Source organism: Microtus ochrogaster, chromosome 15 (assembly GCF_000317375.1).
Source record: "Microtus ochrogaster isolate Prairie Vole_2 chromosome 15, MicOch1.0, whole genome shotgun sequence".
Classification (NCBI taxonomy): Eukaryota; Metazoa; Chordata; class Mammalia; order Rodentia; family Cricetidae; genus Microtus; species Microtus ochrogaster.
Genome location: NC_022017.1, coordinates 11,172,502 through 11,196,791, shown reverse-complemented (window position 1 = coordinate 11,196,791; position 24,290 = coordinate 11,172,502). Strand labels below are relative to the sequence as shown.

General features: G+C 55.4%; 2 protein-coding genes across 2 annotated transcripts; both read left to right on the top strand.

The window, feature by feature from the left end:
• Window positions 1-5,020: 5,020 nt before the first annotated feature.
• On the top strand, window positions 5,021-9,087 carry Scrt1 (scratch family transcriptional repressor 1). The gene is made up of 2 exons (XM_005354114.2): window positions 5,021-5,344; window positions 7,259-9,087. The coding sequence occupies exons 1-2, from the start codon at window positions 5,230-5,232 to the stop codon at window positions 8,188-8,190; spliced, it is 1,047 nt and encodes a 348-aa protein (XP_005354171.1). The 5' UTR covers window positions 5,021-5,229; the 3' UTR covers window positions 8,191-9,087.
• A 4,955-nt stretch (window positions 9,088-14,042) lies between these two features.
• Window positions 14,043-24,247, top strand: Dgat1 (diacylglycerol O-acyltransferase 1). Its single transcript, XM_005354113.2, has 17 exons — window positions 14,043-14,493; window positions 19,975-20,062; window positions 21,279-21,319; window positions 21,413-21,498; window positions 21,583-21,635; window positions 21,765-21,870; window positions 22,010-22,117; window positions 22,202-22,276; window positions 22,367-22,470; window positions 22,559-22,597; window positions 22,672-22,713; window positions 22,784-22,828; window positions 22,907-23,019; window positions 23,094-23,159; window positions 23,251-23,338; window positions 23,427-23,489; window positions 23,569-24,247. Exons 1-17 carry the CDS (start codon window positions 14,267-14,269, stop codon window positions 23,719-23,721), a joined length of 1,497 nt encoding a protein of 498 aa, XP_005354170.1. The 5' UTR covers window positions 14,043-14,266; the 3' UTR covers window positions 23,722-24,247.
• The last annotated feature ends 43 nt before the right edge of the window (window positions 24,248-24,290 follow it).

Here is a 24,290-nt window from a genome sequence, read left to right as displayed (position 1 = left end):
CCCTTTTTTAAAACAGCTCTACCATTGAACTACATTTCTTCCCTGGCTATTAATTAATTATAAAATATTAATCAATCAATCAATTAATTAATTGACAGGGTTTCAATGTGTAGCCCTGGTGGGCCTGGAACTTAATATGTAGAACAGACTGGCCTAGAACTGATAGGGATATACCTGCTTCTGTCTCTCTAGTGCTGGGATTAAAGGCATGTGCCACCATCACTAGCTAAATTGGCACGTTTTGGTATCCTAATAATAAGTTTTCACATACCAATTACCTGTTAACTTCTTTGGGAGTCTAAGAATGTTCATTCTATAAAATTTCACTCATGGGGCTGGAGAGATAGCTCAGCAGTTAAGAGTCCTGGCCGCTCTTCCAGAGGACCTGAGTTCAATCCCATGACACTCACAACTGTCTGTAACTCCAGCTCCAGAGGACCTGGCATCATCACACAGACACACATGCAGGCAAAACATCAATACACACAAAAGAAATAAATTATTTTTAAAAATTTCACTTCAGTTACTTTTTATAGAGTACTAGACTGAACTTAAATTTAATGAAAATGTTTACTACTTAGACATTTGCTCTTTGTGTGTATGTGTGTTCATATGCCAATGGTCATGTGTACAGGTTTGTGTGTGTGCATGGTGAGACCGGAGAACAAGTAGCCTACGTGGACTGGCCAATGAGCTCGGGGATCTGCCTGGCTCTTATCTTCCCAGTGTTTTCTCCTGTGGTTTGCTTTTTTTTTGTTTGTTTTTTTTGTTTTTTTCGAGATAGGGTTTCTCTGTGGCTTTGGAGCCTGTCCTGGCACTAGCTCTGTAAGACCAGGCTGGTCTCGAACTCACAGAGATCCGCCTGCCTCTGCCTCCCAAGTGCTGGGATTAAAGGCGTGCGCCACCATCGCCCGGGTTTGCTTATTTTTAAGGACTCAGCTATGGCTGTGTTGTGACCCAGACTCTCTTACAGTTCTCCCTGTCACTTTGGCTTTGTCACTGTTTTAATATAAAGTGTTCCTCCAAAAGGCTCACATGTTGAAGGCCTGATTTCCACTGAAACAAAGTCCAGGGGTGGGGCATCAGGAAAATGATTGACTACCAGGACTCATTGACGCATTGATGGAATCCTATCATGACATTATCAGAAAATGGTAGTAGACGGGCTGTGACGGGCTGTGGTGGTGCACGCCTTTAATCCCAGCACTCTGGAGGCAGAGGCAGGTGGATCTCTGAGTTTCCAAGTTCGAGGCCAGCCTGGTCTACAGAGTGAACCCCAGGTCAGAAAGGGCTACACAGAGAAACTGTCCTCCCTCCTTGTGATATCGGTTACAGTGGTGACATGGCCCCCAATGTCAGCCTCAGTGAGGAGCAAGCCTGCTTTATCCTTCAGGCCTTTTGAAGTAGACCTTCCCTGGGCCTTCAACCTGCCCTAGTGAGCTCAGGAGAGGTAACTTCCCTCTGTGTTACCCTCTAAGCCAGCAGCCCTTTTGGGAGGCTACTGTTTCTCTCACCACAGACGGCCCTGCCTTGGAAGTGGGGTATCTTGTCACCCAGTCCTTACTGAATTGGCAGACCGATTCATCTTCTCCCAGGACACGTCATTAGCTACGTCAACCAGCCCAGAACCATCCTGGGGCTGAATTAAGTAGTCTCAAGGACTAGCCTCCATTGTCCTACCACTACAAGCCTTGACTTCTTCCTGCTAATGACCTCACCCACCCAGTCACCACAGAAGCAGTCCCCAACCAGTTCTTTCAATCCAACTTCCCATTCTCTGTCAATCCAACTCAGCCCATGGGTGGACCCTCCAATGAGGCTGTCCATTGATTCCCTAGGTGGACAAAATAGTGACAGGCTCACAAGGGCCTGCACACATCAGTGGGCTGTTGGCAACACGACTATGGAGCATCCCATCCTGTATCCCCCCCCCTCCCCACTTACACACACCTTAAACGTTCCTGCACGATGGGACCTGGGCAGAACTGTGGGTAGTTGTAAGGAAAGCAGAGGAAGAAAGATATTCACAGACCAAACACTGAGACCCTTATTGAAAAGGGATAGAAACTGAACCAAAACAGCAAGAAGAAAGCCTCACGAGGAGGTGTTGCGCAAGTTGCTAAGAGGGCCAGGACAGTGGGGCCTGCAGTTATCCACGGATTGAGGGCTGCTTTGCTCTACTACTGCAACAAAGCCTTCTCAGGCTGCAACTCTCAGTGGGAGAGACTCAGTGGGGCCTCGGGTAAGGGAGCTTATAACTTGTCAAAAGGAGTGATCAACTATGCCTCAACTCTTCTTTGGATCAAGGGTCTGGGGAATCTCTACATGGAAGTGGGGCGCAGAGAGTCAGGTTCACAAGGCCAGTTGGAATGCCCAAGTAATTGCTCCTGGGTCCCATGTGCTCCATGCACCTGGGCTGGTGGGGACTGATGGTCAAGGCCTGAACCCAGCTGCCCCTCCTGGCCGTCCCCCCCTCCCCGTGTGTGTGTGTGTGTGTGTGGGGGGAGGTCCTGAGGGATCTACCATAGCCAGAGCAAGGCCTGTTTGAATGGTTCCGTCTGTATTGCCTGCCCCTGAGACCCAAGGACACATGTGCCTGGGCATGGTCTGTCCCATCAAGGGGTTAAGGGCCAAAGGAGAGGAGTGAGGGACAAAGTGTGGGGGGGGAGGGGGAAGGGCTGTGTATCGAACATAAGGATAGAGATTATTATATGAAGGGATGGAGAAGAGGGTTGAGCATAGAGCCACAGAGGAACAGGATTTGACTCAGGAAAGACTGGAAGGGCCAAGGACCACGTCTAATAAAGAAAGGACCCAAGGGGCAAAGTGTAAGGACAGAACTAGACAGGATGACTAAGCCTATGAGGGGACCTAGAGGAAGTGGGAGGATAGAGTTGGGGGTGGGGACACTGTCCAGAAGAAGGCAGCAAACAGAGGGTGAGGGGGGGATCGAATCTGCCTGAGCCCCGAGGGTCCGTCTGGTAATTAGACCTTGTTCCAGATGAACCCCCCACCCCCGTCCAGCAATCAAAATGCTAATTGGCCTGACGCCTCCGGCTGCGCCTCAGCCGGTCCCCTCTGGGAAGAAGCCGGAACTAGTGGCGTGGCTGGCGGGGAACCCTCGCCCCCCACCCCCCACTGCGAGCTTCGCCGGCTGCTGCTCGGCGATAAGGGGGAGGCCGCACCCGCCCTGCCCCTCGGGAGCGCCTGCCACGCAAGATGAATGTCCGGCCGCTGAGGAGCTGGGCCGCTAGCATAAAGCAGGAGAGTGGTCTCCACACTCAGTGTGGGGCAGGTAGCTCACACCCACCGTGGCCGGACGCGAGGCAGTGGATGCAGGTCGCAGCCAAGCACGCAGCAGAAGGGGAGCTGAGCTCAGCACTGCAGCGCTGCCCTGGCTTCTGCGCAGGACGGGGCCAGTCCGTATAAGGTCACCGCGCTGCAATCCCTGCTTGCCGCTCCGTGACCATAGTCGCTAGTCCGAGCAGGCTGTGTGGGGAGAGCTCAGCTCAGAGACCCCAACGCGAGGAGGGGGCGACGAAGGGACAATGGCGGCGCCCTGCCCTAATTGGGGACATATGCACCCGCGCGCAGCCATTGTGAGGCCCCAAACCCCCAGTGCCCCGCCATTGGCCATTGGGCCTGACGTCATGGGGGCTGCAAACTCCGGGCGGGCGGCCACGGGAAGGGTTATTCGCCTGGTTGCAGGCCGCCTGGGGGAAGCTGTAGAGACGCGGAAGGGCGGAAACCACCAATGGAGCGGAATTTCTGGAACAGGGGCATGGCAGTCCCTCTCACCATGCACACTCAGCTTGCTACGACGCTACTGTGCTGGACATCCGTCCCGCGGGAGAGGCGGGGGCAGAGAGGTCCCTCCAGCGGGCACAGGGTCAGCCGAGGTGACAGAGTGGCAAGAGGCACTGCGGCACAGGGCGCACACAGGTTTCCACATTGCGTTTTCGCTGCCTCAGCATTCACTCCTTTGGTCTCCCTCCTCTCCCCGCCTCCGCACATCCCGCGCCTAACCTCCAGACCTCATACGAGGCAGCGTGGACCAGGCTGAGGTCCGCTTGCGTTCTCCCCAAAAGAACCAGAGTCTGGGGAGCATGAGTGTCAGGCCCATTCCCACCTCTCTCCACAAGCCCGACTATGCCACCAAGTATCAAGTCGCCATTCCCCGAGCCGCACGGGGGAACTCCGCACAAGTCTAGGCGAGGCATCCCCAGGACCCCTCCCAGGAGACCCTGGCCCGGCCCAGCTCGGCGCAGCCATTTCCGCCGGCCTTTTCCCCTCCCCGCCCACCCCCTCCCCCAGCGCTTGGCTTTAAAAGCCAGAGGCTGCGCTCGGCGGCAGGCAGAAGAGGCTTGCAGGCTCAGGAGGCCTGCCCGGGAGCTGTCCGAGAGCGGAGCCCCGCCCCCGGACCCCCGTCCCTCCCTCTCTCCTTCCCTCCCTCGGCCCGCCCTCCCTGAGTACCCCTCCCCCTGAGGACCCCCGCCCGCCGCCGCCGCCGCCGCCCGCTCCGACTGCAGAACAATAAAGCCAGCCTCCCAGAGACCCCCGCCGAGGACCCCCGCCCGGCGACCAAGCCCGGGTGGCCCGCCCCTCTTCGCCAGCGCCAGCTGAGCGCGCCCGGGCGCTGGCCGCGGTGCTGCCCTAGCCAGCGCTGGCCGCGGTGCTGAAGCTGCTGGTGCTCCTGCCGCTGCTACTGCTACTGTCGTGTTCTCTTGGCCCGGCGCTGCCGCCCCCGGGGGCATGGGGCGCCGCTGACTGAGGTTCCGCCGCCGCGGCGGGGGGGGGAGGGGAAGGGGGCCGTGGGGCCGGGCCAGCCCTGCACCCATTCGCAGCCTCCGGGCCCGGGACGGAGCCGCTCCCCCCCTCTCCGCCCCCCCCAGCCTCCTCCCCCGCCTGTCCAGGGGCGGCACTGCGGGCTGGGAAACCGGGACCAGAGGAGGGAAGGAAGGAAGGAAAGAAGAGAAAAGAAGAGAAGAGGAGGAAGGAACGAAGGAAGGGGAGAGACAGAGAGAAAGAGAGAGGAGGGATCCGGAGGGGAAGAAGAGACGCAGGGAAGCAAGAAGAGAGAGAATCACACTCGCCCAGCAGCATCCACAGGCCAGACTGGGGACAGTGCTGCTTCCACCGCTCCTCGGATGGTGACGGGGCCTCGCCGCGGACGCAGTCCCCCCGAGCCCCGGCTCTGCAGGCCCTCACTGCCGGAGCCCCGCAGGAATCATGCCCAGGTCCTTCCTGGTTAAGAAGGTCAAACTTGACACATTCTCTTCGGCAGACCTCGACAGCTCCTACGGGCGCGCCCGCAGCGATCTCGGAGTGCGACTGCAGGATAAAGGTGCGCTCTGGACTGCAGCTGGGGCAGGGCCCAGGGCTTTGCTGGAAGGGGTGGGTGGCCAGAGTGTGGGGGTGGAGTGGTAGGGTAGGAGGGGGATGTAGATCCAGCGGAAGCAGCCTGAGGCTCGAACCGAGAATGAAGGCTGAGAAAAAGGGAGAAGAGTAAGGCCAGACAGCTTCCTAGGTTGGCCAGAGTGTGGGTACAGGAGAGGTAGGAAAGAGGAATCAGGAACAGGAAGCACTAAAGGCACACAGGGACCCACACACTGACTTGTGCTGAAATACACAGCTACACGGACACCTGCTGACATAACAAGACCCAGTTATATGGGCACATGCAAACCCACACCCAGAAATCTGGATTTGTTTCACTTTTCTTTGGCTGCACCTTCAAAGCCTCTTGCTAGGGCTAGCTAGGGAATGCTGGGAGCTCTAGGGAGTAGGCATGGGGTCTGGCAGGGCCACCCACCTGTCAGGGCCTAGGTACCAGAAGAGGCAACAGCAGTATCTTCCCTGGACTCAGGATTAGGAAGGAGGAGGTGAGCAAGGGAAGCCAAGGTATTGGAGTCAGGGGCGGCTCTTTGTGTAAGGATGCCCAAGTTCAAGGACAACTGTTAGCATGCAGGCAAGGGGGACAGGAGTGCCAGCAGTGTGGGGTGTCGGAGCAAGTGTGACCTGCAAGAGCATAAGCCTGTGTGGGCCCATGTGACTGCGTGTGGCCATGTGACTTTGTGCGCTTGTGTGTGACCCTGTGTGTGTGCCTGCCTGTGTGCCACTACATGAGACCACGTGACACTGAGGCCGCTGTGCACCATGTGACTGAGAGTGTGTCTGGATGGCTGCATATGTGACCCTGCATATGTGGGAAGTGAGTTCCAATGCCAGGGTCGGTAGACAGCTTATCCTGTGAGAGGCCCAGTGATTTCTGAGAGCCTAGGGGCAACCCTGAAAGGGCTAGAGGCTGCATTGTGAAGGGTATGCTTTTACTTTACGATCCTGAGATGGTGAGATCCATCTTGTACTTTGGGAACAACTGCAGTTACTGGCATGTCCACCTGCAGCTTGTCTCTAATAACGTGTCCCCTAGTGGATGCCCTGGCAGTCTTCCTAGTCCCCTGATGGGGACTTGAGAAGGTCCCCAGAAGGGTTAGGGCATGGGGAGAAAAGAATGTAGACCAAAGTAGGACCCCGGATAATAGAAAGGAGTGGGTGGAGATAAATGAGTTCAAGCTGCAAGGGTAGTGATCACGTCCAGTAAGTGGTCAGATAGCTGGGAGATGAGGGCGAAGTACTGACGATGGCCAGAGATAGATGCTGGCTAGGTAGAAGTCGCTAAGGTTTTGTTGGTACACCTGGGGAACCAGAGTCAAGTCTGGAAGCAGATTTTAGGGTCTGAAGGCGGCCCCGGGGACCCCGAAGAGGCAGGACCGTCGGGGTCTCTGGGCTGGAGGCCCTGGCTTTGTGCGCGGCGGGTCTGCAGTGTGTTGCATAATCAGGGAAAACTGCTGAAGTGGGGAGAACCCGAGGGGGAGGGGAAGGGGGAGGAGGAAGAGAGGAGCGCCGCCCCTCCCCCCTGACCTTGAGGCTCGCTGAAGGGGGGCAGCCGCGCCCGAAGATGCTTCTCTCTCCTCCCCGCGCGGGGGCGGGGCGCTTGGGCGGCGGGGGAGGAGCCCTGCCTGGCCCTGTCTCATCCTCTGCTGTCTCTCTTCTCTCCTCTCTTCCCCTCCCCACGGTCTCCATCCTCTCTGCCCTGTGGTCCCCGGCCCCTTCTCCTTTGTCCTAATTCCTGTTTGTCTTCCTTCCGGACCCAACGTCTCCCGCTGTGTCTTCTCGGTCTCCCGCCGCTCGCTTTGCGTGTGTCTTGCCCGCTGCTCCGTTCCCCTCCCGTTGTCTGTCTGTCCGCCTCCGCCCGCAGGATACCTCAGTGACTACGTGGGGCCTGCGTCTGTCTACGATGGCGACGCTGAGGCGGCGTTACTCAAAGGGCCATCCCCGGAGCCTATGTATGCTGCGGCTGTGCGCGGAGAGCTGGGTCCCGCGGCCTCTGGCTCAGCACCGCCGCCCACCCCTCGCCCAGAGCTGGCTACTGCTGCTGGCGGCTACATCAACGGCGACGCGGCGGTCAGCGAAGGCTACGCGGCTGACGCCTTCTTCATCACTGATGGGCGCTCACGCCGTAAGGCTGCTAATGCCAACGCTGCCGCGGCCCCCTCCACAGCCTCGGTGGCGGCCCCCGACAGCGACAGTGGAGGTGGGGGCGGGCCGGGCACGCGAGGCTCTGGATCAGGGTCCGCTAGTCGGGGTGGCACGCGCGTGGGGGCGGGCACCGAGGCGCGTGCGGGGCCAGGAGCCACGGGCGCTGGTGGCCGGCACGCGTGCGGCGAGTGCGGCAAAACTTACGCCACGTCGTCGAACCTGAGCCGCCACAAGCAAACGCACCGCAGCTTGGACAGCCAGCTGGCAAGGCGTTGCCCAACGTGTGGCAAGGTGTACGTGTCCATGCCGGCCATGGCTATGCACCTGCTCACGCACGATCTGCGCCACAAGTGCGGCGTGTGCGGCAAAGCCTTCTCGCGGCCCTGGCTGCTGCAGGGCCATATGCGCTCTCACACGGGCGAGAAACCCTTCGGCTGTGCGCACTGCGGCAAGGCCTTCGCAGACCGCTCCAACCTGCGCGCACACATGCAGACGCACTCCGCCTTCAAGCACTTCCAGTGCAAGCGCTGCAAGAAGAGCTTCGCGCTCAAGTCTTATCTCAACAAGCACTACGAGTCAGCCTGCTTCAAGGGCGGCGCCGGTGGCCCCGCAACCCCTGCGCCGCCGCAGCTCAGCCCGGTTCAAGCCTAGGGCAGCGGGGCCTCCGCCAGCCAGGTCGGCTCTCAGCAATACGGGCCCCCCAGGGAAGTCTCCGCTGGCGTCAGGGCGGAGGGGCTGGAGGGCGGGCCCCTCCTCACAGCAATAGGGGTAGGGAGCCGGCCCCACCCTGCCCCGCTCGCCAGGAGCCTTGCCAGCCCCTTCAAGCAATAGGGTCCCGAGGGGAGACCCACCCCGAAACCCCTCCCCTCTCCTCCAGGGTGCCCCAGGCTTTCTCCCAGCAATAGGGTCTACCAGACCCAGAACCGAACCTCATCTCTTAGTTGGGTCTCTGAAGACAGGGGTGAGGTGAGGTAAGGAGCGCCCTCCTCCCTCCTCTGCGCCCCTGGATCGCGTTGCAGAGACTCAGGTCTTCCCCACCCCTTCCCAAGCCTTCCAGGCCAAGCCTTCAGCCCGGCGTCCAGGGAGTCAGCTCCACCCGGGCAGCTGGCCGGAGGAGGAGCAGGAGAGCAGGCGGGCCACAGAGGCGTTCTGTTCCACAGGCTTTGCAGACCTCCCGGGAGTGCTAGACGATTTGGGGATGGGGAGGGGCGCGGACGGCGGCAACCCTCTCCCTCGGGTTCTTTCTGGGGCCTCAGTCCGAGCCTCCCTCCTACCCTCGCCTCGCATCCTCTGCCAAATCCGAATTCTTCCAGCCCGGCTTCCGGGGCTCTGTCCTCCATAACGAATAATAATGACGCATATCGGAATCGCATGAACTTATCCGACCTACTCAGACCCCGATCCCACCCTGCCCCGGGGCCCCCTCCCTCGCTCCCCAGGCTTCGGGTGTTGGAGGACGGATACCCGGGCCGGCAGGCTGGCGTGCCACTGCCCTCTACACACCTCTGTACTTGCTTTGCGGGTAAAGCCCCCTGGGGGGGTTGCGGACGCGTCGGGTTTCTTTCTTTCTGTATTTATACGTTTTATTTATGAACGGATTGCACTCGGGTCAGGGAGGGGGCGCCGAACCCTCATTCTTCCCGCCGACGCCCGGGGCTTAGGTTGTCAGGACCACTTCCTCTGCCCCTGAGCTTTGCCTCACAGAGGCCGGCCCTTTCCCGGAGGCCAGGCCCAGCCCCCACTCGGTTGCCAACTTTCACCCGTCTATGCCAAAGCCTCGGCGGTGACCCTACCCCAAGGGCCCGCCCCATTGGCCGCCGCCTTTGTGACATCACTGCATGCAGTCCCACCCTTCTTCCCAACCCTTCCCGGGGCTGCCCGCTCCCCTTCCTCTTAGTTAGTCCGATGCAGACTATAGAGCAATAATGCGCACTGCATGTGAAGCTGCCGCAGCCTCTAGAGTTACTGAGAATCAGGTATCCCCTGCCCTACCCATCCCATAGGCCCCTAGATCAGGGATGCTGCGCGGGGCCGGCCACGCAGACTTTCTTTCCCCATTCCCTCCCCCAGGGCAGAGCCCGGCAGGCGTCATGGTTCCAGAGGCTGGAATGGAATGGTATCAACCACAGCCTCTCTGTCAGTCCTTCATCACTCACCGACCCATCATTGGGTACCTACGATATGCCAGGCCCTTTCCTGAATCCGTCAGAGATGTGGCAACCTTCGGGGAGGTGCCTGTCAGTGATGGGCCCAACAAGCATGGGTAGGCCAGGGTGGAAGGCAGTTGCAGAGGGCTGGATCCCTGGGCCCATATGGCCTCTCCTACCCACCTCAGTCCTCGTTTATGCTGGAATGTAGTCAGGCTCTGCCTTTGACTTGGGCCTTAGGTTTCCAGCTCAAGTTGGACAGGCCCCAGGGTCTCGGGGGCCCAGCTTCACCAGGGCCACCCACACAGGTACCCATTTTCTGATTTCCTGAGATACGAGGCTCTGCTGTCTCTGTGCAGCTAAGGCGCAACAAGCTGGAGTATATGGTATGGCCAGCCTCATCCCAGCACCAAGCTTGGCTACCCTCCTGGTGCGGACCTGCAGGCCTAGCATAGCAGTGCCCATATCCAATCCCCTTAAGTCCACCTGGCGAAATGCCCACAGTTCCTAGCCTGGGCCTGCCAGCCTGTGCCGCATGCACACGCACACAGAGGCGCCCACCCTGCCCCACTCCTTACTCCTGTCTACCTACCTATGGAGAAGGCTGGAAGGGCTGTGGGCCCGCCAGGATCTCCTGCTTCGCCCACACCCTGCCGCCGTGGAAAGCCATGGGCCCCCTCCCGCCCCCATAACTAAGCAGCACAATAACCGACTTAGCGAATTCAGGTAGAAGGAACGTTTAGGTAGCACCTATTTTGTACTGATTCTACAAGTAGGGCCCGAGGTGCGGGGGGCCCTCGGGTGGGGGCTGTGGCTGCCGGCCCGCCCCGCCCCCACCCCCCGCCTGCGCCCCGCCACCTTGTACATACTCCTGGCCCGCAACAGGCCGGGATTTTTACTCGGGCCGTGTCCCTCTTCCGCCCCCATTTGGGGCCGGGCCGGCCGGACAGACGGACGGACGGACAGACCTCCTTCCTAAGCACAATAGCACCAGCTCCTCGGAGCGCCGCACCTCCACGAGGAGAATAAATGCCACTCTTGATAGAATTTGGAGTGTTGACTGACGTGTCCTGTTGGGGTGCCATTAGGGGTATCTGAGGGTGTCTGAAGGGAGAATTTCCGGTTCTGAAAGCTCAGATCAGGGCTGGGAATCGCAAGTGAAGCACCAGTCTTGGCCTTTTCTCTTACCGGAAATAGTCTGCCGTCTAGCTGGACCAGTGGAGTACCTCTCTGAAGGCAAAGCCATTGACAATTCCCCCTGGGATAAGCGAAACTACTCTGTCTCAGGTATTCAGGGAGCTCATAGCTTCTAGCCCAAAGTCAGGTCTTGCCCAAGCTGACTGAGAATGGCTAAAATATACACAAGGCCAGGCGGTAGTGGCGCACGCCTTTAATCCCAGCACTTAAAGGCAGAGGCAGGCGGATGTCTGTTAAGTCCAGGCCAGCCTGGTCTGAAGAGTGAGAAACCCTGTCTTGAAAAACAAACAAAAAACAAAGAAATACAGAGTGGAGCTGCAGTCTCTCTCCTGGCCTGGATGGCCGCTACTCTTTCCTCCTTAGTACTTCTGCAGCTGCACCAACAGCTGTGGACTCAGCAATCCTCTGGACCTGTGTTGGAGGAATTGGGACAGGAGAGTTTTCCGGGTCTAGCCCCGTCCTTGGAGGCCTGCTGCTCTTAATCAGATCACTAACCGGTGGGAGTGTGCCACTGTACTGCTAGCCGCCAGCACAGTTGGAAGATTCCCAGAGGCAGAGGCACGTCACAGCCACCATAGCCCTCAGGTCCTAGACAAGCTGAAGAGAGGGAATAGGAGGCAAGGCTGTGCTGGATAGAGAGATCTGTAGGGATGGGGGTGGGGTTGGCTCACCCAGGGATGACCCCTGGCCAGCAGGTAAGCAGGTGTGAGTTGAGTCGCTCAAATACTTTGCATACATCTGGTCAAACTAGGTCAATCTTAGGTCAGAGTCAGCCCAACTGCCTACATCCTGGCAAGAGCAGGGGCCTGACCCGCTCATCCATCCACTGGCCAAAAAGGCAGAGAAGGATGGGCAGCAGGTCATGGCCTATGTGCCAGCGGTGTGGAGAACATTGCCGTGGCAGAGGGCACACCCTGGGAGGCTGGGACAGCCGTAACAGGCGTGGAGGCACATCTGGCACTAGAAGTTCCTAGCCAGGCTCCTTGTAGAAGGTTCTTAGCTGTCACTGTCTCTGACCAGGAAGAGATAATTTCCTGTTTACACAACAGAAACCTGAGGCTCAGGGGTGAGAAAAGGAGCTTGCGGGAGGATCAAGGGCCTTTACAGAGCTCTGTCTCATTATTCTGCACACCCAAACGCCACTTTGGCAGACAGCAGAGACATGCAGCAAAGTCTCTTATCTGCCCACTTCCAGAGGATGCCACAGTTTCAGGGTCCTGGTTGTTTCTGTTCTTTTAGGGTGGTGGGCCAGAAGGATGGAAACAACGCCCTGGAGGGCTGAGATGAGCCTACTTCTCCACGGCTGTAAACTCTCCCCAGCAGGTTTCCTTGACCTGCTTGTGGTCCCAGGGTGCTGGGGGTCAGTCTGAAGCTGTCTGTAACTTCCAAAACCCTGCTGGTCCTCTTAGTCCGGCAGGCTTGCAAAGCTCCTTCTTACTCCAAGGCCCAAACCCCTTTTGTTGCCACCTCTAGGGAGATCTGTCGGCATTGTGGTTTCCTTTCCAGTTCCTCCATCCACACCGATTTCCCAGCCAATCTCACCTGTACCTTTTCTTTTCTCCTGGCACCCTGGGTCATGCTTCACTCTAGATTTTGATAGTGAAGCTGCTGCACCAGGCAATCCCCCTCTCAGTCATCCATTCCAGTCTTTTCTCCCTGAATCAGGCCTGACACTCTGATATAGGTCCCAACTCATTGCCACAGGTCTCCATCATTTCTGGGGGCACTGGTCCCTTCACTCCCATGGCCTCTTGCAGGTTGACAGCTTTAAGCCTGGATGTCAATGAACAAGCTGCCTCCAAGGAGATCTTGCATATTGTTAGATGGTGTGAATCCATCTCTGGCCTGAGTAGCAGCCTGAGCCTCAACCTCCCACTTTTAGTCCCTGGTTTCATACTGAAAGTTGGTGTAGCCAGAGTGCTATCCCAGGAACACGTGGATGCCTCATGTTTATTGACGGGGGCAGTGGGGAAGGGATGGTAGAGCTCACATGACTCACATTTCAGGTTCACAAGGAGACATTTTCTTTCACTCTGCCTCCTTTCGGGTTAGTATTCGCAAAGATCTAGCCCTGCCTTGTCCAGGTCCAGCTGAAAGGCATGCTGGGCCAGCAGCAAAGGAAGCTCGCTCTGGGAGACTGAGGAGATCAGGTTGGCTCTAATCCACAAAAGTCCATGCCCTGGGCTCTTTTCTGTGCGCACTACAGGAAGACACCTGCAAGGTTGCGTCGGTTGTTCATCATGGTATGTGGCATGAACAGAGGGAGAAAAGAGGATACTAGAGATGTGGGGTGACCTAAATACGGAGGCTGGTGGCACCCTGTAGGAGAGGCTACCAGCCCCAGGGTGAGCACTTGCTTATCCTATAGAGGTGCTTCTTGATCCTGCTATCCACAGAAGAGCAAGTCGCTATTCTCCTGGGACCTTATAGCGTTTCTGAAGGAAATCAGTTGTTTCCCGAGGTCATGCACTGCGATGTCTAATTCAGGCGGGTTGCATGTCAGGTCCGCAACCCAGGTGTGGGATGGGGTGTGGGGCGGTGGAGGAAGAGACCATGGTGATTAATGGGTTGCTTCATTTACCAAACAACTGGGCGGTTGCACAGACTTGCTGTGATACGAGTCTGGTTATTTCTCCAGCTTGATCCTTTGACCGGGTATGCCCTCCAAGGTCCATTTAAAGCGGTTCCTGCAGAACAGCTAGGGATCGCTCAGAGAACGTAGGTGCCAGCCAGGGCTGTTAGCGCAGCCAGTTGTGCGCGGAACACGGATCTGGGGCCTCAAGACGTCAGTGTGCGTACAGTTTCATAAATGACCCACACCCAAACCGCTGCTGGGTAAAGGGATGACGAAACTATGTATTTCCAGAAGTAGGACAAGGGGCAGGCAAGAGGTCAGGGGAAGTGCGCAGCTGCCAGGGAATCGGGAGCCGGTGTAATCCTCGGCGGTCCTTGTTCCTTGGACAGAACTTTGGACCAGTTCCACCGAAGTTCGCAACGCAATTGCGCGCAAAGTTGCTCCAGCTTCCAAGCGACTGCCGAGTTCCCAGAGTGCCATGCGCCGTTGACTTGCCGCGCCTTCAACTCCCAGGAGGCTCCGCGCCCTGCTCCCGCAAATCCCAATGGGCTCCGCGTCTTCGCTCAGGCCCCGCCCCCGCCTGGCCTGGGACTACAAATGGACTCTCAGGGGACGCCACCGCCAGTCTTCTGCTCCTCGGCAGCGCAGCCTCAGCGTCGCAGAGGTAGTTGCGGCCTGTGCCGGCTACGGAGGCCGGCAGGGGGCGGCGGCGGAGGCCGTTACTTAGGGTCCAGAGGCGGGGCCGCGGTTCCAGGCGCTGCAAGCCGGCGGGCCACGACTGGGCCGTGACGAGGTGCGGGCCGAGGCCATGGGCGACCGCGGAGGCGCGGGCGGCTCTCGGCGTCGGAGGAATGGCTCGCGGGTCTCCGTCCAGAGTGGTGGCGGGCCCGTGGCAGCCGAAGAGGAGGTGCGAGACGCCGCTGCGGGCCCCGACTTGGGAGCCGGGGGTGACGCGCCAGCTCGGGCTCCAGCTCCAACACCGACCCCGGACAAAGACAGACACACCAACGTGGGCGACGGCCACTGGGAGCTGAGGTAGCAGAGCGCCTGACCCCTACATCTGATCTCCCCAGCGACGCTCCCAGTTCTTAAAAGGTGGCCACAGCTTTGCGAGTCCCGAGTCTGGGGGTCCCCTTGGGCTACGCGGGGACAGAGTCTTGGGGAAGAGGGTCACTTGCCAAGGTCACCCAGATAGGGTCGAGTAGCCAACCAGGGAGCCCGGGCAGAGGAGTAGGTAGCAGCCCCTTTTCCAGTTTGCTTAGGGAAGCATACCTTGAGGCAAGTCCCTTGAGGTCCCTTCTGAGGGATGGGTAGCAGGAAGTCTGGAGCCCTGGGGGTTGCTGGTGAATGGACTTTCCTCCGTAGGAGGTAGATGTTTTTGGGGGAGGGTTATGATGAAGAGGTACCCTTGCAGAACTCTGGGGGGTGTCCTGTGGGTAGAAGGCGGCTAGAGGCTCCGGAGGACACAAGGCTGTGTGAGGAGAGTGGAATGGGCATTTGCCCAGGGCAGGGGACAGTGCAGGAAGTTGTCTTGTACTAAGAGAGTGGCTTCATGGCTTATTCACCCCTCTTCCTGTAAGTAGGAGGGCCTGAAACCCTGCTTATGCTACAGAATGACTGCAGGCTATAGGGACTGAGCTGACAGTTAAACTAGACTTTCCTCCCCTGGCTGGGTGCTGGCGGGAGGTTTGGTATGGACACACCTATGGGAGAGGTTGTGCTTTGCTGACTGACCGACTGTGAGAGCTGGAAGAATGCACCATGTTCTTTGATAACATTGGCTGTCTCCTCCAAGCTGTCCCTGAGGCTCTTTCTGGTGTTCACCATGGGACCCTTTTTCGTAGTTCTGGGTTAGGGAGTAGCTGAGGGACTACTAGGAGAAGGTGGACAACTAGGCTGGCAAAGATTTGTTCTGTTTGTATCAAGGGAGTCTTTCTCTAGTGGGCACTGTGGGAAGGGGGCCCCCAGCTGCCCTTGGGTGTTCACAGTTCACCTAGGAGATAAGATAACTTCAGTGTGAGGCCTGGCACAGTGTGGACAAAGGTCAGGTAAGAAGGCCGTGAAGGCACAGTGTGGGAGGAGGCTGGCCCTCCTAAGAGGGATGGTGGTTTTCTGTAATTCACAGCTTTGCTTGAGGGAGGTTGACTTCCCACTTTCCATCTGAGAAGATGATGTATTCTCTCTCTCTCTCTCTCTCTCTCTCTCTCTCTCTCTCTTTCTCTCTCTCTCTCTCTCTCTCATTTTACTTCAAACAAACAAACAGGGTTTCTTGTGTAGCCCTTCCTTGTTGTTCTGGAACTCTATAGACCAGGCTGGTCTTGATCAGAGATCTGCATGCCTCTGCCTCCCAAGTGGTGGGATTAAAAGTGTCCATGCCCAACTCCATCTGAGAAGATGTGAAGGGTCCTAGAGTTCCCCTATGCTGACTACCCTCATTGCCTTTCCCTTTAGGAGTCTGGAAGTCTGCTGTATGACCTCTAGAGGGATAGGAATAGTGTCTTTTTATGTGAGATCTCAGTTGTGGACCAAGTTACTATTCAGCGATAGGCAAGAGAGAGCAGTCCCGTCATTGGATGGCCACTCTTCTGTGTGAACTTTTTCTGTGTCCTTTGGTGTGAAGTTTGTGCACAGATAGGAAATATGTATGTGTGACATCTCTGCTGTGATTTCCCTCCCCATAGATGGATGGTAGATTGCAGAGGTGGGAGTGGGGATTCTAATTTGGGAATGACACAGGGTTTGAGGTCTCCTAATTGAGGTGCTAGATTCCATTCTTTCTGTTGGTGGGCCAGGCTCTGATTGCCCTCTTGGAGTTGGCCTGTAGCTCACCCCATTGCCACTGTTCTCTTGCCAACTCCCCCTCCCTTTGTTGTTGCACTTGGCAGTCCAACCTTTCTCTCACCCTTCCTCTTGACTCCCTGAATTTCTGTATCCTCCCCTCCCCTGTACTTCCTGCTCACTTTAAGCTGGGCCATTGAGCCGGGTCCTGAATGTCAGTTCCTTTCTTCTACCCTGTGGCAAGGTGAGGCAGTAAGTTCTGTCTGCTATTCACCTTTCCAGATGGCACACATTCATGGGCACCCAAGGCAAGACCTTAGGGTGGTGGGTTTTTCCCATGGTATTTGTCCCTGAACGTCTTTTTTACATCTCTAGTAGGGTCTGGGAATTTATGAGGATCTTGCTTCAACCTTCTTATACCCCAGGGCTTGGCTCAGAGGGCAGCTCAGAAGAAGTGCCAGGTGTCAGCTAGAAGAGTAGCTGGCATTCTCTTCCTTTCTCTTAATGTTTAGTGTTGAATCTGAACTGAGGTCCCTAGATGAAGTTCGTACTCGGAGATTTATTCTTTGAGTGAGTGTGTGGGATGGGCATGTTCTTGTCTTACAGTGCTTCTGTGGGGTTGCAGGAGAGGCAGGAGAGGGTGCTACTTCTTCCTTGCTAGCTTCCTTGCTTGTGTGGTTTACCTGGGTAGACCTGGGTGGTATATAGGAGGGAAGGTCTCAGGGAGTGAGTGTAGGACATGGGAAGGCCCTTTAGTAGGTGAGAGGGTGGCACAAACGGCTGTGATCATGGCTTGCCAGCTCCTCTTTTCCCTGCATTTCCATTTCTGCAGCCTGCCCTTCAGCCCACTTGCTTCTGGTCACAGTGGCAAGCCTAGACTTTGCAGACGTTGGTGGATGGGGGCTTCCTCCCCTAGGATCTATGAAGGGAAGGAGTAGCATAGGTGGAGGCAGGGCAGTGGAAATGCTGCCTTCATGATGCTGGATGGGCAGTCCGTAGAAGGAGGGACTGGAGACATTGGTGTGGATAGTTAAGGAAGGAATTAGAAGCCCAACAGAAGGAACCTGAAAACAAGCTCTTAGGACATTGTCTGCTAACCCAGGCAAGGCCTTCCATGTGGTAGCACATGTCTGCAATACCAGCACTAGAGAGGCTAAGGCAGGAGGATCAGCAAGGCCAGCCTGACTACACAGACCATGTCACTTAAATCACAAAACAAAGATTGTCTGCTTACTGCCAACTCTGGAATGGAGGACCTATTCTCTACTTCTGTCTTCATTCTGGAGATGGCCACAGAAAAAAGCAGCATGGTTGCCCAAAGGGGAGAAGGGTCAGGGTTTTTTTTATTTATTTATATAATTTAATTAATATCTGCCAGCATTGGGGCTGGAGAGATGGCTCAGAGGTTAAGAGCACTGCCTGCTCTTCCAAAGGTCCTGAGTTCAATTCCTAGCAACCACATGGTGGCTCACAACCATCTGTAATGGGGTCTGGTGCCCTTTTCTGGCCTTCGGGCATACAGACAGACAGAATATTGTATACATAATAAATAAATATTAAAAAAAAATATCTGCCAGCATGCCAGAAGAGGGCACCAGATCTCATTACAGATGGTTGTGAGCCACCATGTGGTTGCTGGGAATTGAACTCAGGACCTCTGGAAGAGCAGGCAATGCTCTTAACTGCTGAGCCATCTCTCCAACCCTGAGAGAGGTCAGTTTTGTGAAACAGCTTTGGTTATGGTGGGTTGTGGCACAGAGGCCAGCTATGAAGTTTTGGGGCCAGGAGGCTTTGGGATAGTTGTGCTGAAAGCACAGGACTTCAGCTTGGGGGAGGGGACTGATGGGAAGGTCTAGCAGACCGACGCAGAATACATTCCTGCTTGCCTTATGGTGTTGCCTCTTTATTTTATTTATTCATTTATTTATTTTTATGGTGTTACCTCTTAAGGATAACTACATCAAGCCAGTGAAAACAAAGACAGCAATCAGAAGGCAGGTGCAGATTGAAAAGAAAGGGGGGGCTCAGATAGAGACTACAGTCGTATTATATGACTTCTATCACATAGGCCTAGTGTGTAGATGCTAGAAGGCTAGTCTTTAGGAAATGGACAATTGGAAATGGAGTTGGGTTGGAACTAGGGTGGAACTATCTCACGTTGGTGCTTTAGCAGGGCATAGACAGTAAGAGGGGTTTGACTACTCTCCAACTAACCAGGAGTTAGTGTAGATGGGACTAGGTGCTAAGCAGATCTCTTTCTCTCTCTTCATTTTTTTAACCACAGGGTTTCTCTGTGTAGCCCTTGCTGTCCCAGAACTCATTCTGTAAACCAGGCTGGCTTCTAACTCAGAGAGCTACCTTCCTCTGTCTCCTGAGTTTTTTTTTTCTTTGTTTTTGTTTTGGGTAGATCTCAATCTTGAGTCTGGTGGTGGTGACACACACCTTTAATCCCAGCGCTCAGGAGGCAGAGGCAGGCAGATGTCTGTGAGTTTGAGGCCAGTCTGGTTCTACACAGTGAGTTCCATGACAGCCAGGACTATTACACTGAGAAATCCTGTCTCAAAAAGAGGAAAAAAGAAAAAGATCTCAGTCTTGATAGTAAAGAAGGAGCTTGTTGGTATTGCCCCTCAGCCTCCTTGACCCCTCTTCTGGAGAGGGCTGTCAGGCTTCCAGCCCTAACGAAAGCTAGGGCTTGCCCCTTATTATAAGGCAAGGTCAGCTCTAAAAGGGCATCTGTGGGATAGTCCTATAGTAGGTTCCTGGCCTGCTCCTCCTCCTCCTCCTCAGATGCCCCAGGGCAGAGGTATATGTGGTGAGAGGAAGGAGAGGCCCTACCTCTTTGCTTACAAAATCTATGTCTTGCTCAATTCTGTGTGGCTTCCTGGTGGCACAGCAGCTGGAGGGCAAGGTGGAGCCACAGTTGGTGTGAGTGAGGGTTCTAGGATGTTCCTGTTGTCTTTATCTGTAGCCAAGTCTAGTCCTTATCCTAGTCACACGGTGCTCCTCTGCCTGCCCTGGTGTATTTCTTCACAAGCAGTGTCTATTTGGGTGTCCTCATCCAGTCACTGGGTGAGAGCCTTCATGGGTAGGAAGTTTTGGGGGGTTTTCATCAGGCCCGAGTAGTTAGTTGCCTCATGGCCCCTGAACAAAGGCAGGGACTCAGAACTTGAACATGAGAGGGCCGTGGGGCCAAATCACTGCTCCTGAGAAAGGTACATTAAGGCTGGGCACTAGGCCAGCTATTATAATGGACCTCTGTGTCTAAATGTAGGGAGGATGCTTTTTCTGGCTATGGTGGGGACTCTTCCGTGTGTGATGTGGTAGGTGGGATGGGCAGATTGGGCAAGGTAGACTCCATCTTGTCTTGCTGTCCCAGCAGTACTTGATAGGTCCACATAGGCCCACACATGCCCAGGCGGGATTATCTTTGTGGCCCAAGAGCTTGGTTGCAGTTGGAGATTTCTGGAGCTCAGACTCCATGAAGGCCTGTCTAGCCTCTTCTGCTTGTGATGAACATTTTTCTGCTAGAGGGAAAGATCTCTGGGTGGTTCTGAGACCTTTTCCTCTAGTAGCTATGTTGCCTCTGGAATGGCTTTGCCTGGCTTCTCTTCCTGTTTGTAAATGGGTAATGGACTCTAGGTAAAAAAGACACCTGGAGCAGGAGTTGGTTGTGATGTGTTTATCCCTGTCATACTGGTTATTGCTTACTGGACAGGATCCTGTTTCCTTTTTTGCTAGGTGCCACCGTCTACAAGAGTCTTTGTTCAGCTCAGATAGTGGTTTCAACAATTATCGTGGCATCCTGAATTGGTGTGTGGTGATGCTGGTGAGTAGGAATGTGGGAACAGACTCACTGAGGCTACGTGTGGCAGAACCTTCCAGGGTGCCCTTGCCCTGGTACAGGCTCTGCCCTTTGAAGCCTGGTTGGAAGGAAGCAGGGGTAGTCCTTGCAGTGGCTACATTGGCTTTCTTTTGGATCCCAGGCTAGCTCTGGGTGGTTCAGTGGTAGTAGAGACAATGAGTCTCTTGAATACTCTGCTATGCCTCAGGTTCTCCTTGGCTGTGCAGGTGTGATATGGGAGATCAGGGACATAAAGGGGGAGTATAGGTTGCTCTCCAGTCTGGGAGGCACACTCTGTGGCCTCCCTAGAAAAGTATGGAAGAAATCTTGAGGATGTATGTCCTATGCCATGTGGGCAGAACCAGCCACTGCTTTATAGGCCTTCTAGTCCCTTTCCTTCAACCTTGGGTATTGGTAGTTGGGGTGCTATGCCATTTCCAAGCCTGTTGCCTCTAGAGCCTGGTTCCTACTGGGGCCATGCATCTCCACTCCAGAAACCATTGGGGTCCAAGGCTCAAAGGGACAGCCTAATGAGTGGGTCAGGGCAAAGGGCTATCATCACCCAGCTTCTAACACTCAGATATGATCTGATACCTATTGCCTTTGCCCAGAAGTGTCTGTTCCTGCTTTAGGCATGGCTTCTTTGGCCATCCAGTGTGGAAGGGACTCTACCCTGTTGTGCCCTGAAAGGTTTCTGAGGCTTTCAGCACCTTTTTCATGGACAGAGCTTTAGGCCTTGGTTAGCTGTACCACCTACATGGTGCCTTCTCTGACCATCTAGGCAAAGAACCCTACCGGTGTTCCCTTGTCAGTATTGCCCACTGCTTCTATCTGTTTGGGTAGTTGGCCAGGTTGGTGACTCCAGGCCTGTGATTGGTGCTTGTAAGATGGCCGAGGAAGGAGACCAAACACTGAGTCTCAGGCTAGAGTCTAGAGGCTCAGTCCATAGATGGGCTATGCTGGACTTACACTCATGGAGCTTTGAGTATTGCTAGAGCAGCTGACTCTGGTACAGAAAAACCCACCCCTGTTCTTTTCGGTTTAGATGGGTCTTTTTGCTGCTTGTCCTATCCTCAGGGCTTGCTGTAGCCTCCTGTCTCTCAATTAGGCACTGAAGGGATCAGTACCCTGCCAGATGTGTTGGGGTCAGGTGGGCTGTTTAGCACCAATAGGGCTCAACCCTCCTGATTGTCTCTTGCAGATCCTGAGTAATGCCAGGTTATTTTTAGAGAACCTCATCAAGTGAGTACCTTTTCCAAGCCCCTCTTACCTCACCCCTGCCTCCCCAGGCAGTGAAGCCCACCTCTACTCAGGCCCCCATTGCCCCACCCCCAGGTATGGTATCCTGGTAGATCCCATCCAGGTGGTGTCTCTGTTTCTGAAGGACCCCTACAGCTGGCCTGCCCCATGCCTGATTATTGGTGAGCTGCACTCCAAGAAGGGCCATGGGTGGGGGAACAGGCTGATGAAGGCCTGAATCTGTCCTGTGGTGCTTCTGTCCTCAGCATCCAACATCTTTCCTGTGGCTGCATTTCAGATTGAGAAGCGCCTGGCAGTGGTAAGTGGTGCCCATCCCCCTCCTTGCTACAGTCACTGGTGGTCTGGTTGTGATAGGCTCTTCTTACTAGGCCTGAAGGTCTTCTCCCAGGGCAGAGGACCTGGTTGAATGCTCTCCTTCTCTCTCCAGGGTGCCCTGACAGAGCAGATGGGGCTGCTGCTACATGTGGTTAACCTGGCTACCATCATCTGCTTCCCAGCAGCTGTGGCCTTACTGGTTGAGTCCATCACTCCAGGTGTGCCTCCATTCTAACCATCCCAGCCCAAGTTGAGCTGACTTTAGGTTGTTCATGTGATGTGGGTGTCATAGCCCAGCCCACCTTTCCTGTGTTAACTGTGGTGTATGGGTAGACATGGCTGATACCTATCTTGCAGTGGGTTCTTTGTTTGCCCTGGCATCATACTCCATCATCTTCCTCAAGCTCTTTTCCTACCGGGATGTCAACCTGTGGTGCCGCCAGAGAAGGGTCAAGACCGAAGCTGGTAAGAGACCATCAGGACTAGAACTCGCCTATAGGACTAACTCTGGGCTGCATGGCTCACCTTGCTGTCTTGCTTTTCTGGCAGTTTCTGCAGGGAAGAAAGTCAGTGGGGCTGCTGCTCAGCAAACTGTGAACTACCCAGACAACCTGAACTACCGAGGTGAGGAGCTGTGGGGTTGGCATTCTCAGAGACAGGACTGTAAGTCACGCTCAGGGCTATGTCATCCTAGTACCCACCCTTCTCTTCTAGATCTCTACTACTTCATTTTTGCTCCTACCTTGTGTTATGAACTCAACTTTCCTCGGTCCCCTCGAATACGAAAGCGTTTTCTGCTACGACGGGTTCTTGAGATGGTGAGGTTTGGGCCTTGAGGGTTGTCTGGGCAGGACTTGGGGGTGTGTGTAACTAGTTTCTCAGCTGGCTGCCTTGTTCTTCCCTCAGCTCTTTTTCATCCAGCTTCAAGTGGGGCTGATCCAGCAGGTAAGTGCCGTGAGTGGGTGTACGGTGGGGCTTAGCACAGTGGAGGGGAACTAATGTGGTACTTTCCTTTGTAGTGGATGGTTCCTACTATCCAGAACTCCATGAAGCCCTTCAAGGTAAGGTTAGGTTCCACTGTGGCAGGGGTGGGTAGAGGACGCAGCCAGCTGAGGCAGCCTATCTCCACAGGATATGGACTATTCACGTATCATTGAGCGGCTCTTGAAGCTGGCGGTGAGTGTCAGAGGCTCCAGTGGGATGAGGGTGAGGGTTATGAGGGAAGTCTGCAACCTGGAACCCTGTCTTCCCTAGGTTCCCAACCATCTGATCTGGCTCATCTTCTTCTACTGGCTTTTTCATTCCTGCCTGAATGCTGTGGCAGAGCTCATGCAGTTTGGAGACCGCGAGTTCTACCGTGACTGGTGGTGAGTAGTATGTCTCTAGGGATCTGGGTAGATCATGGCATGTTCTGCTTATTCCATTGTTTCTTGACCCCAAGGAATGCTGAGTCTGTCACCTACTTTTGGCAGAACTGGAATATCCCTGTGCATAAGTGGTGCAGCAGGTAGGGTGGTATTTGCACCTGTGGAGTGTGGTTGTGGATGGACCTGGGCCTTATGGCATTAGCCTCATCCTATGGCTTCCTTGCTCTGCAGACACTTCTACAAGCCTTTGCTCCGACTAGGCAGCAACAGATGGTTGGCCAGGACAGGGGTGTTTCTGGCCTCAGCCTTTTTTCATGAGGTCAGTGCTTTAGGCATATCCCACTTCACCTCTGGACAAGGCTGGGCCACCCACTAAAACACTAACGTCTCTTCTCCTCATCCTCTAGTACCTAGTGAGCATTCCCCTGCGTATGTTCCGTCTCTGGGCATTCACAGCTATGATGGCTCAGGTGAGCAGCTCTGATGCTTGTTTCCCTTAGCCTGTATCTGTGCCAGGCCCCACCTGACTATAGCCTCATTTGTCCTCAGGTCCCACTGGCCTTGTTTGTGGGCCGCTTCTTCCAAGGAAACTATGGCAATGCAATTGTGTGGCTGACACTCATCATTGGGCAGCCAGTGGCTGTGCTCATGTATGTTCACGACTACTACGTGCTCAACTATGATGCTCCAGTGGGGGCCTGAGATACTGCCAAAGGCCGGCCCTCCCTAACCTGGGCCAGGAGTTCCGGAGGGGTTCCTGGCTGCCTGCACACTCCTCCTAGTCTGGGAGGCCTCTCTGCCCCTATGGGGCCCACTCCTGCTCTTGGGGATGGCACCCAAGTCCAGCTGGTATAAACCAGTGCTGGGAGTTTGTACTGACCAGGGGCCGAGGGCATCAATAAAGTGCCGTCTAAAAACCTTTCTCAGCCTGCTGGGGTCATGGAAGCCTCTGCTTTAGGGACTAAAATTCTCAACCTCCGGTTTAAGCATATAGTGCTGGAAAGATTTGTTTCCAACGACTCTACAATTTCATGGAGTATATGGACAAAGTTGTTCAGCTGCAGGACAGGACATAGGCAGCCACATGTAGTGATGGCCCTAAGAACAGTAGCTGAGCAAGGTTACTGCTCAGGAAAGGCCAGTGAGTTCTTAACCTATCTTGTTACTCCCGCAGGGTCGAGGCACAGAGCTATGTGGACTCAATAGATGACCCTGTAGCAGGCTGGCTATATGGTGTCTAGAACCCTTGTGAGGGCCAGGCAGTGGTGGCG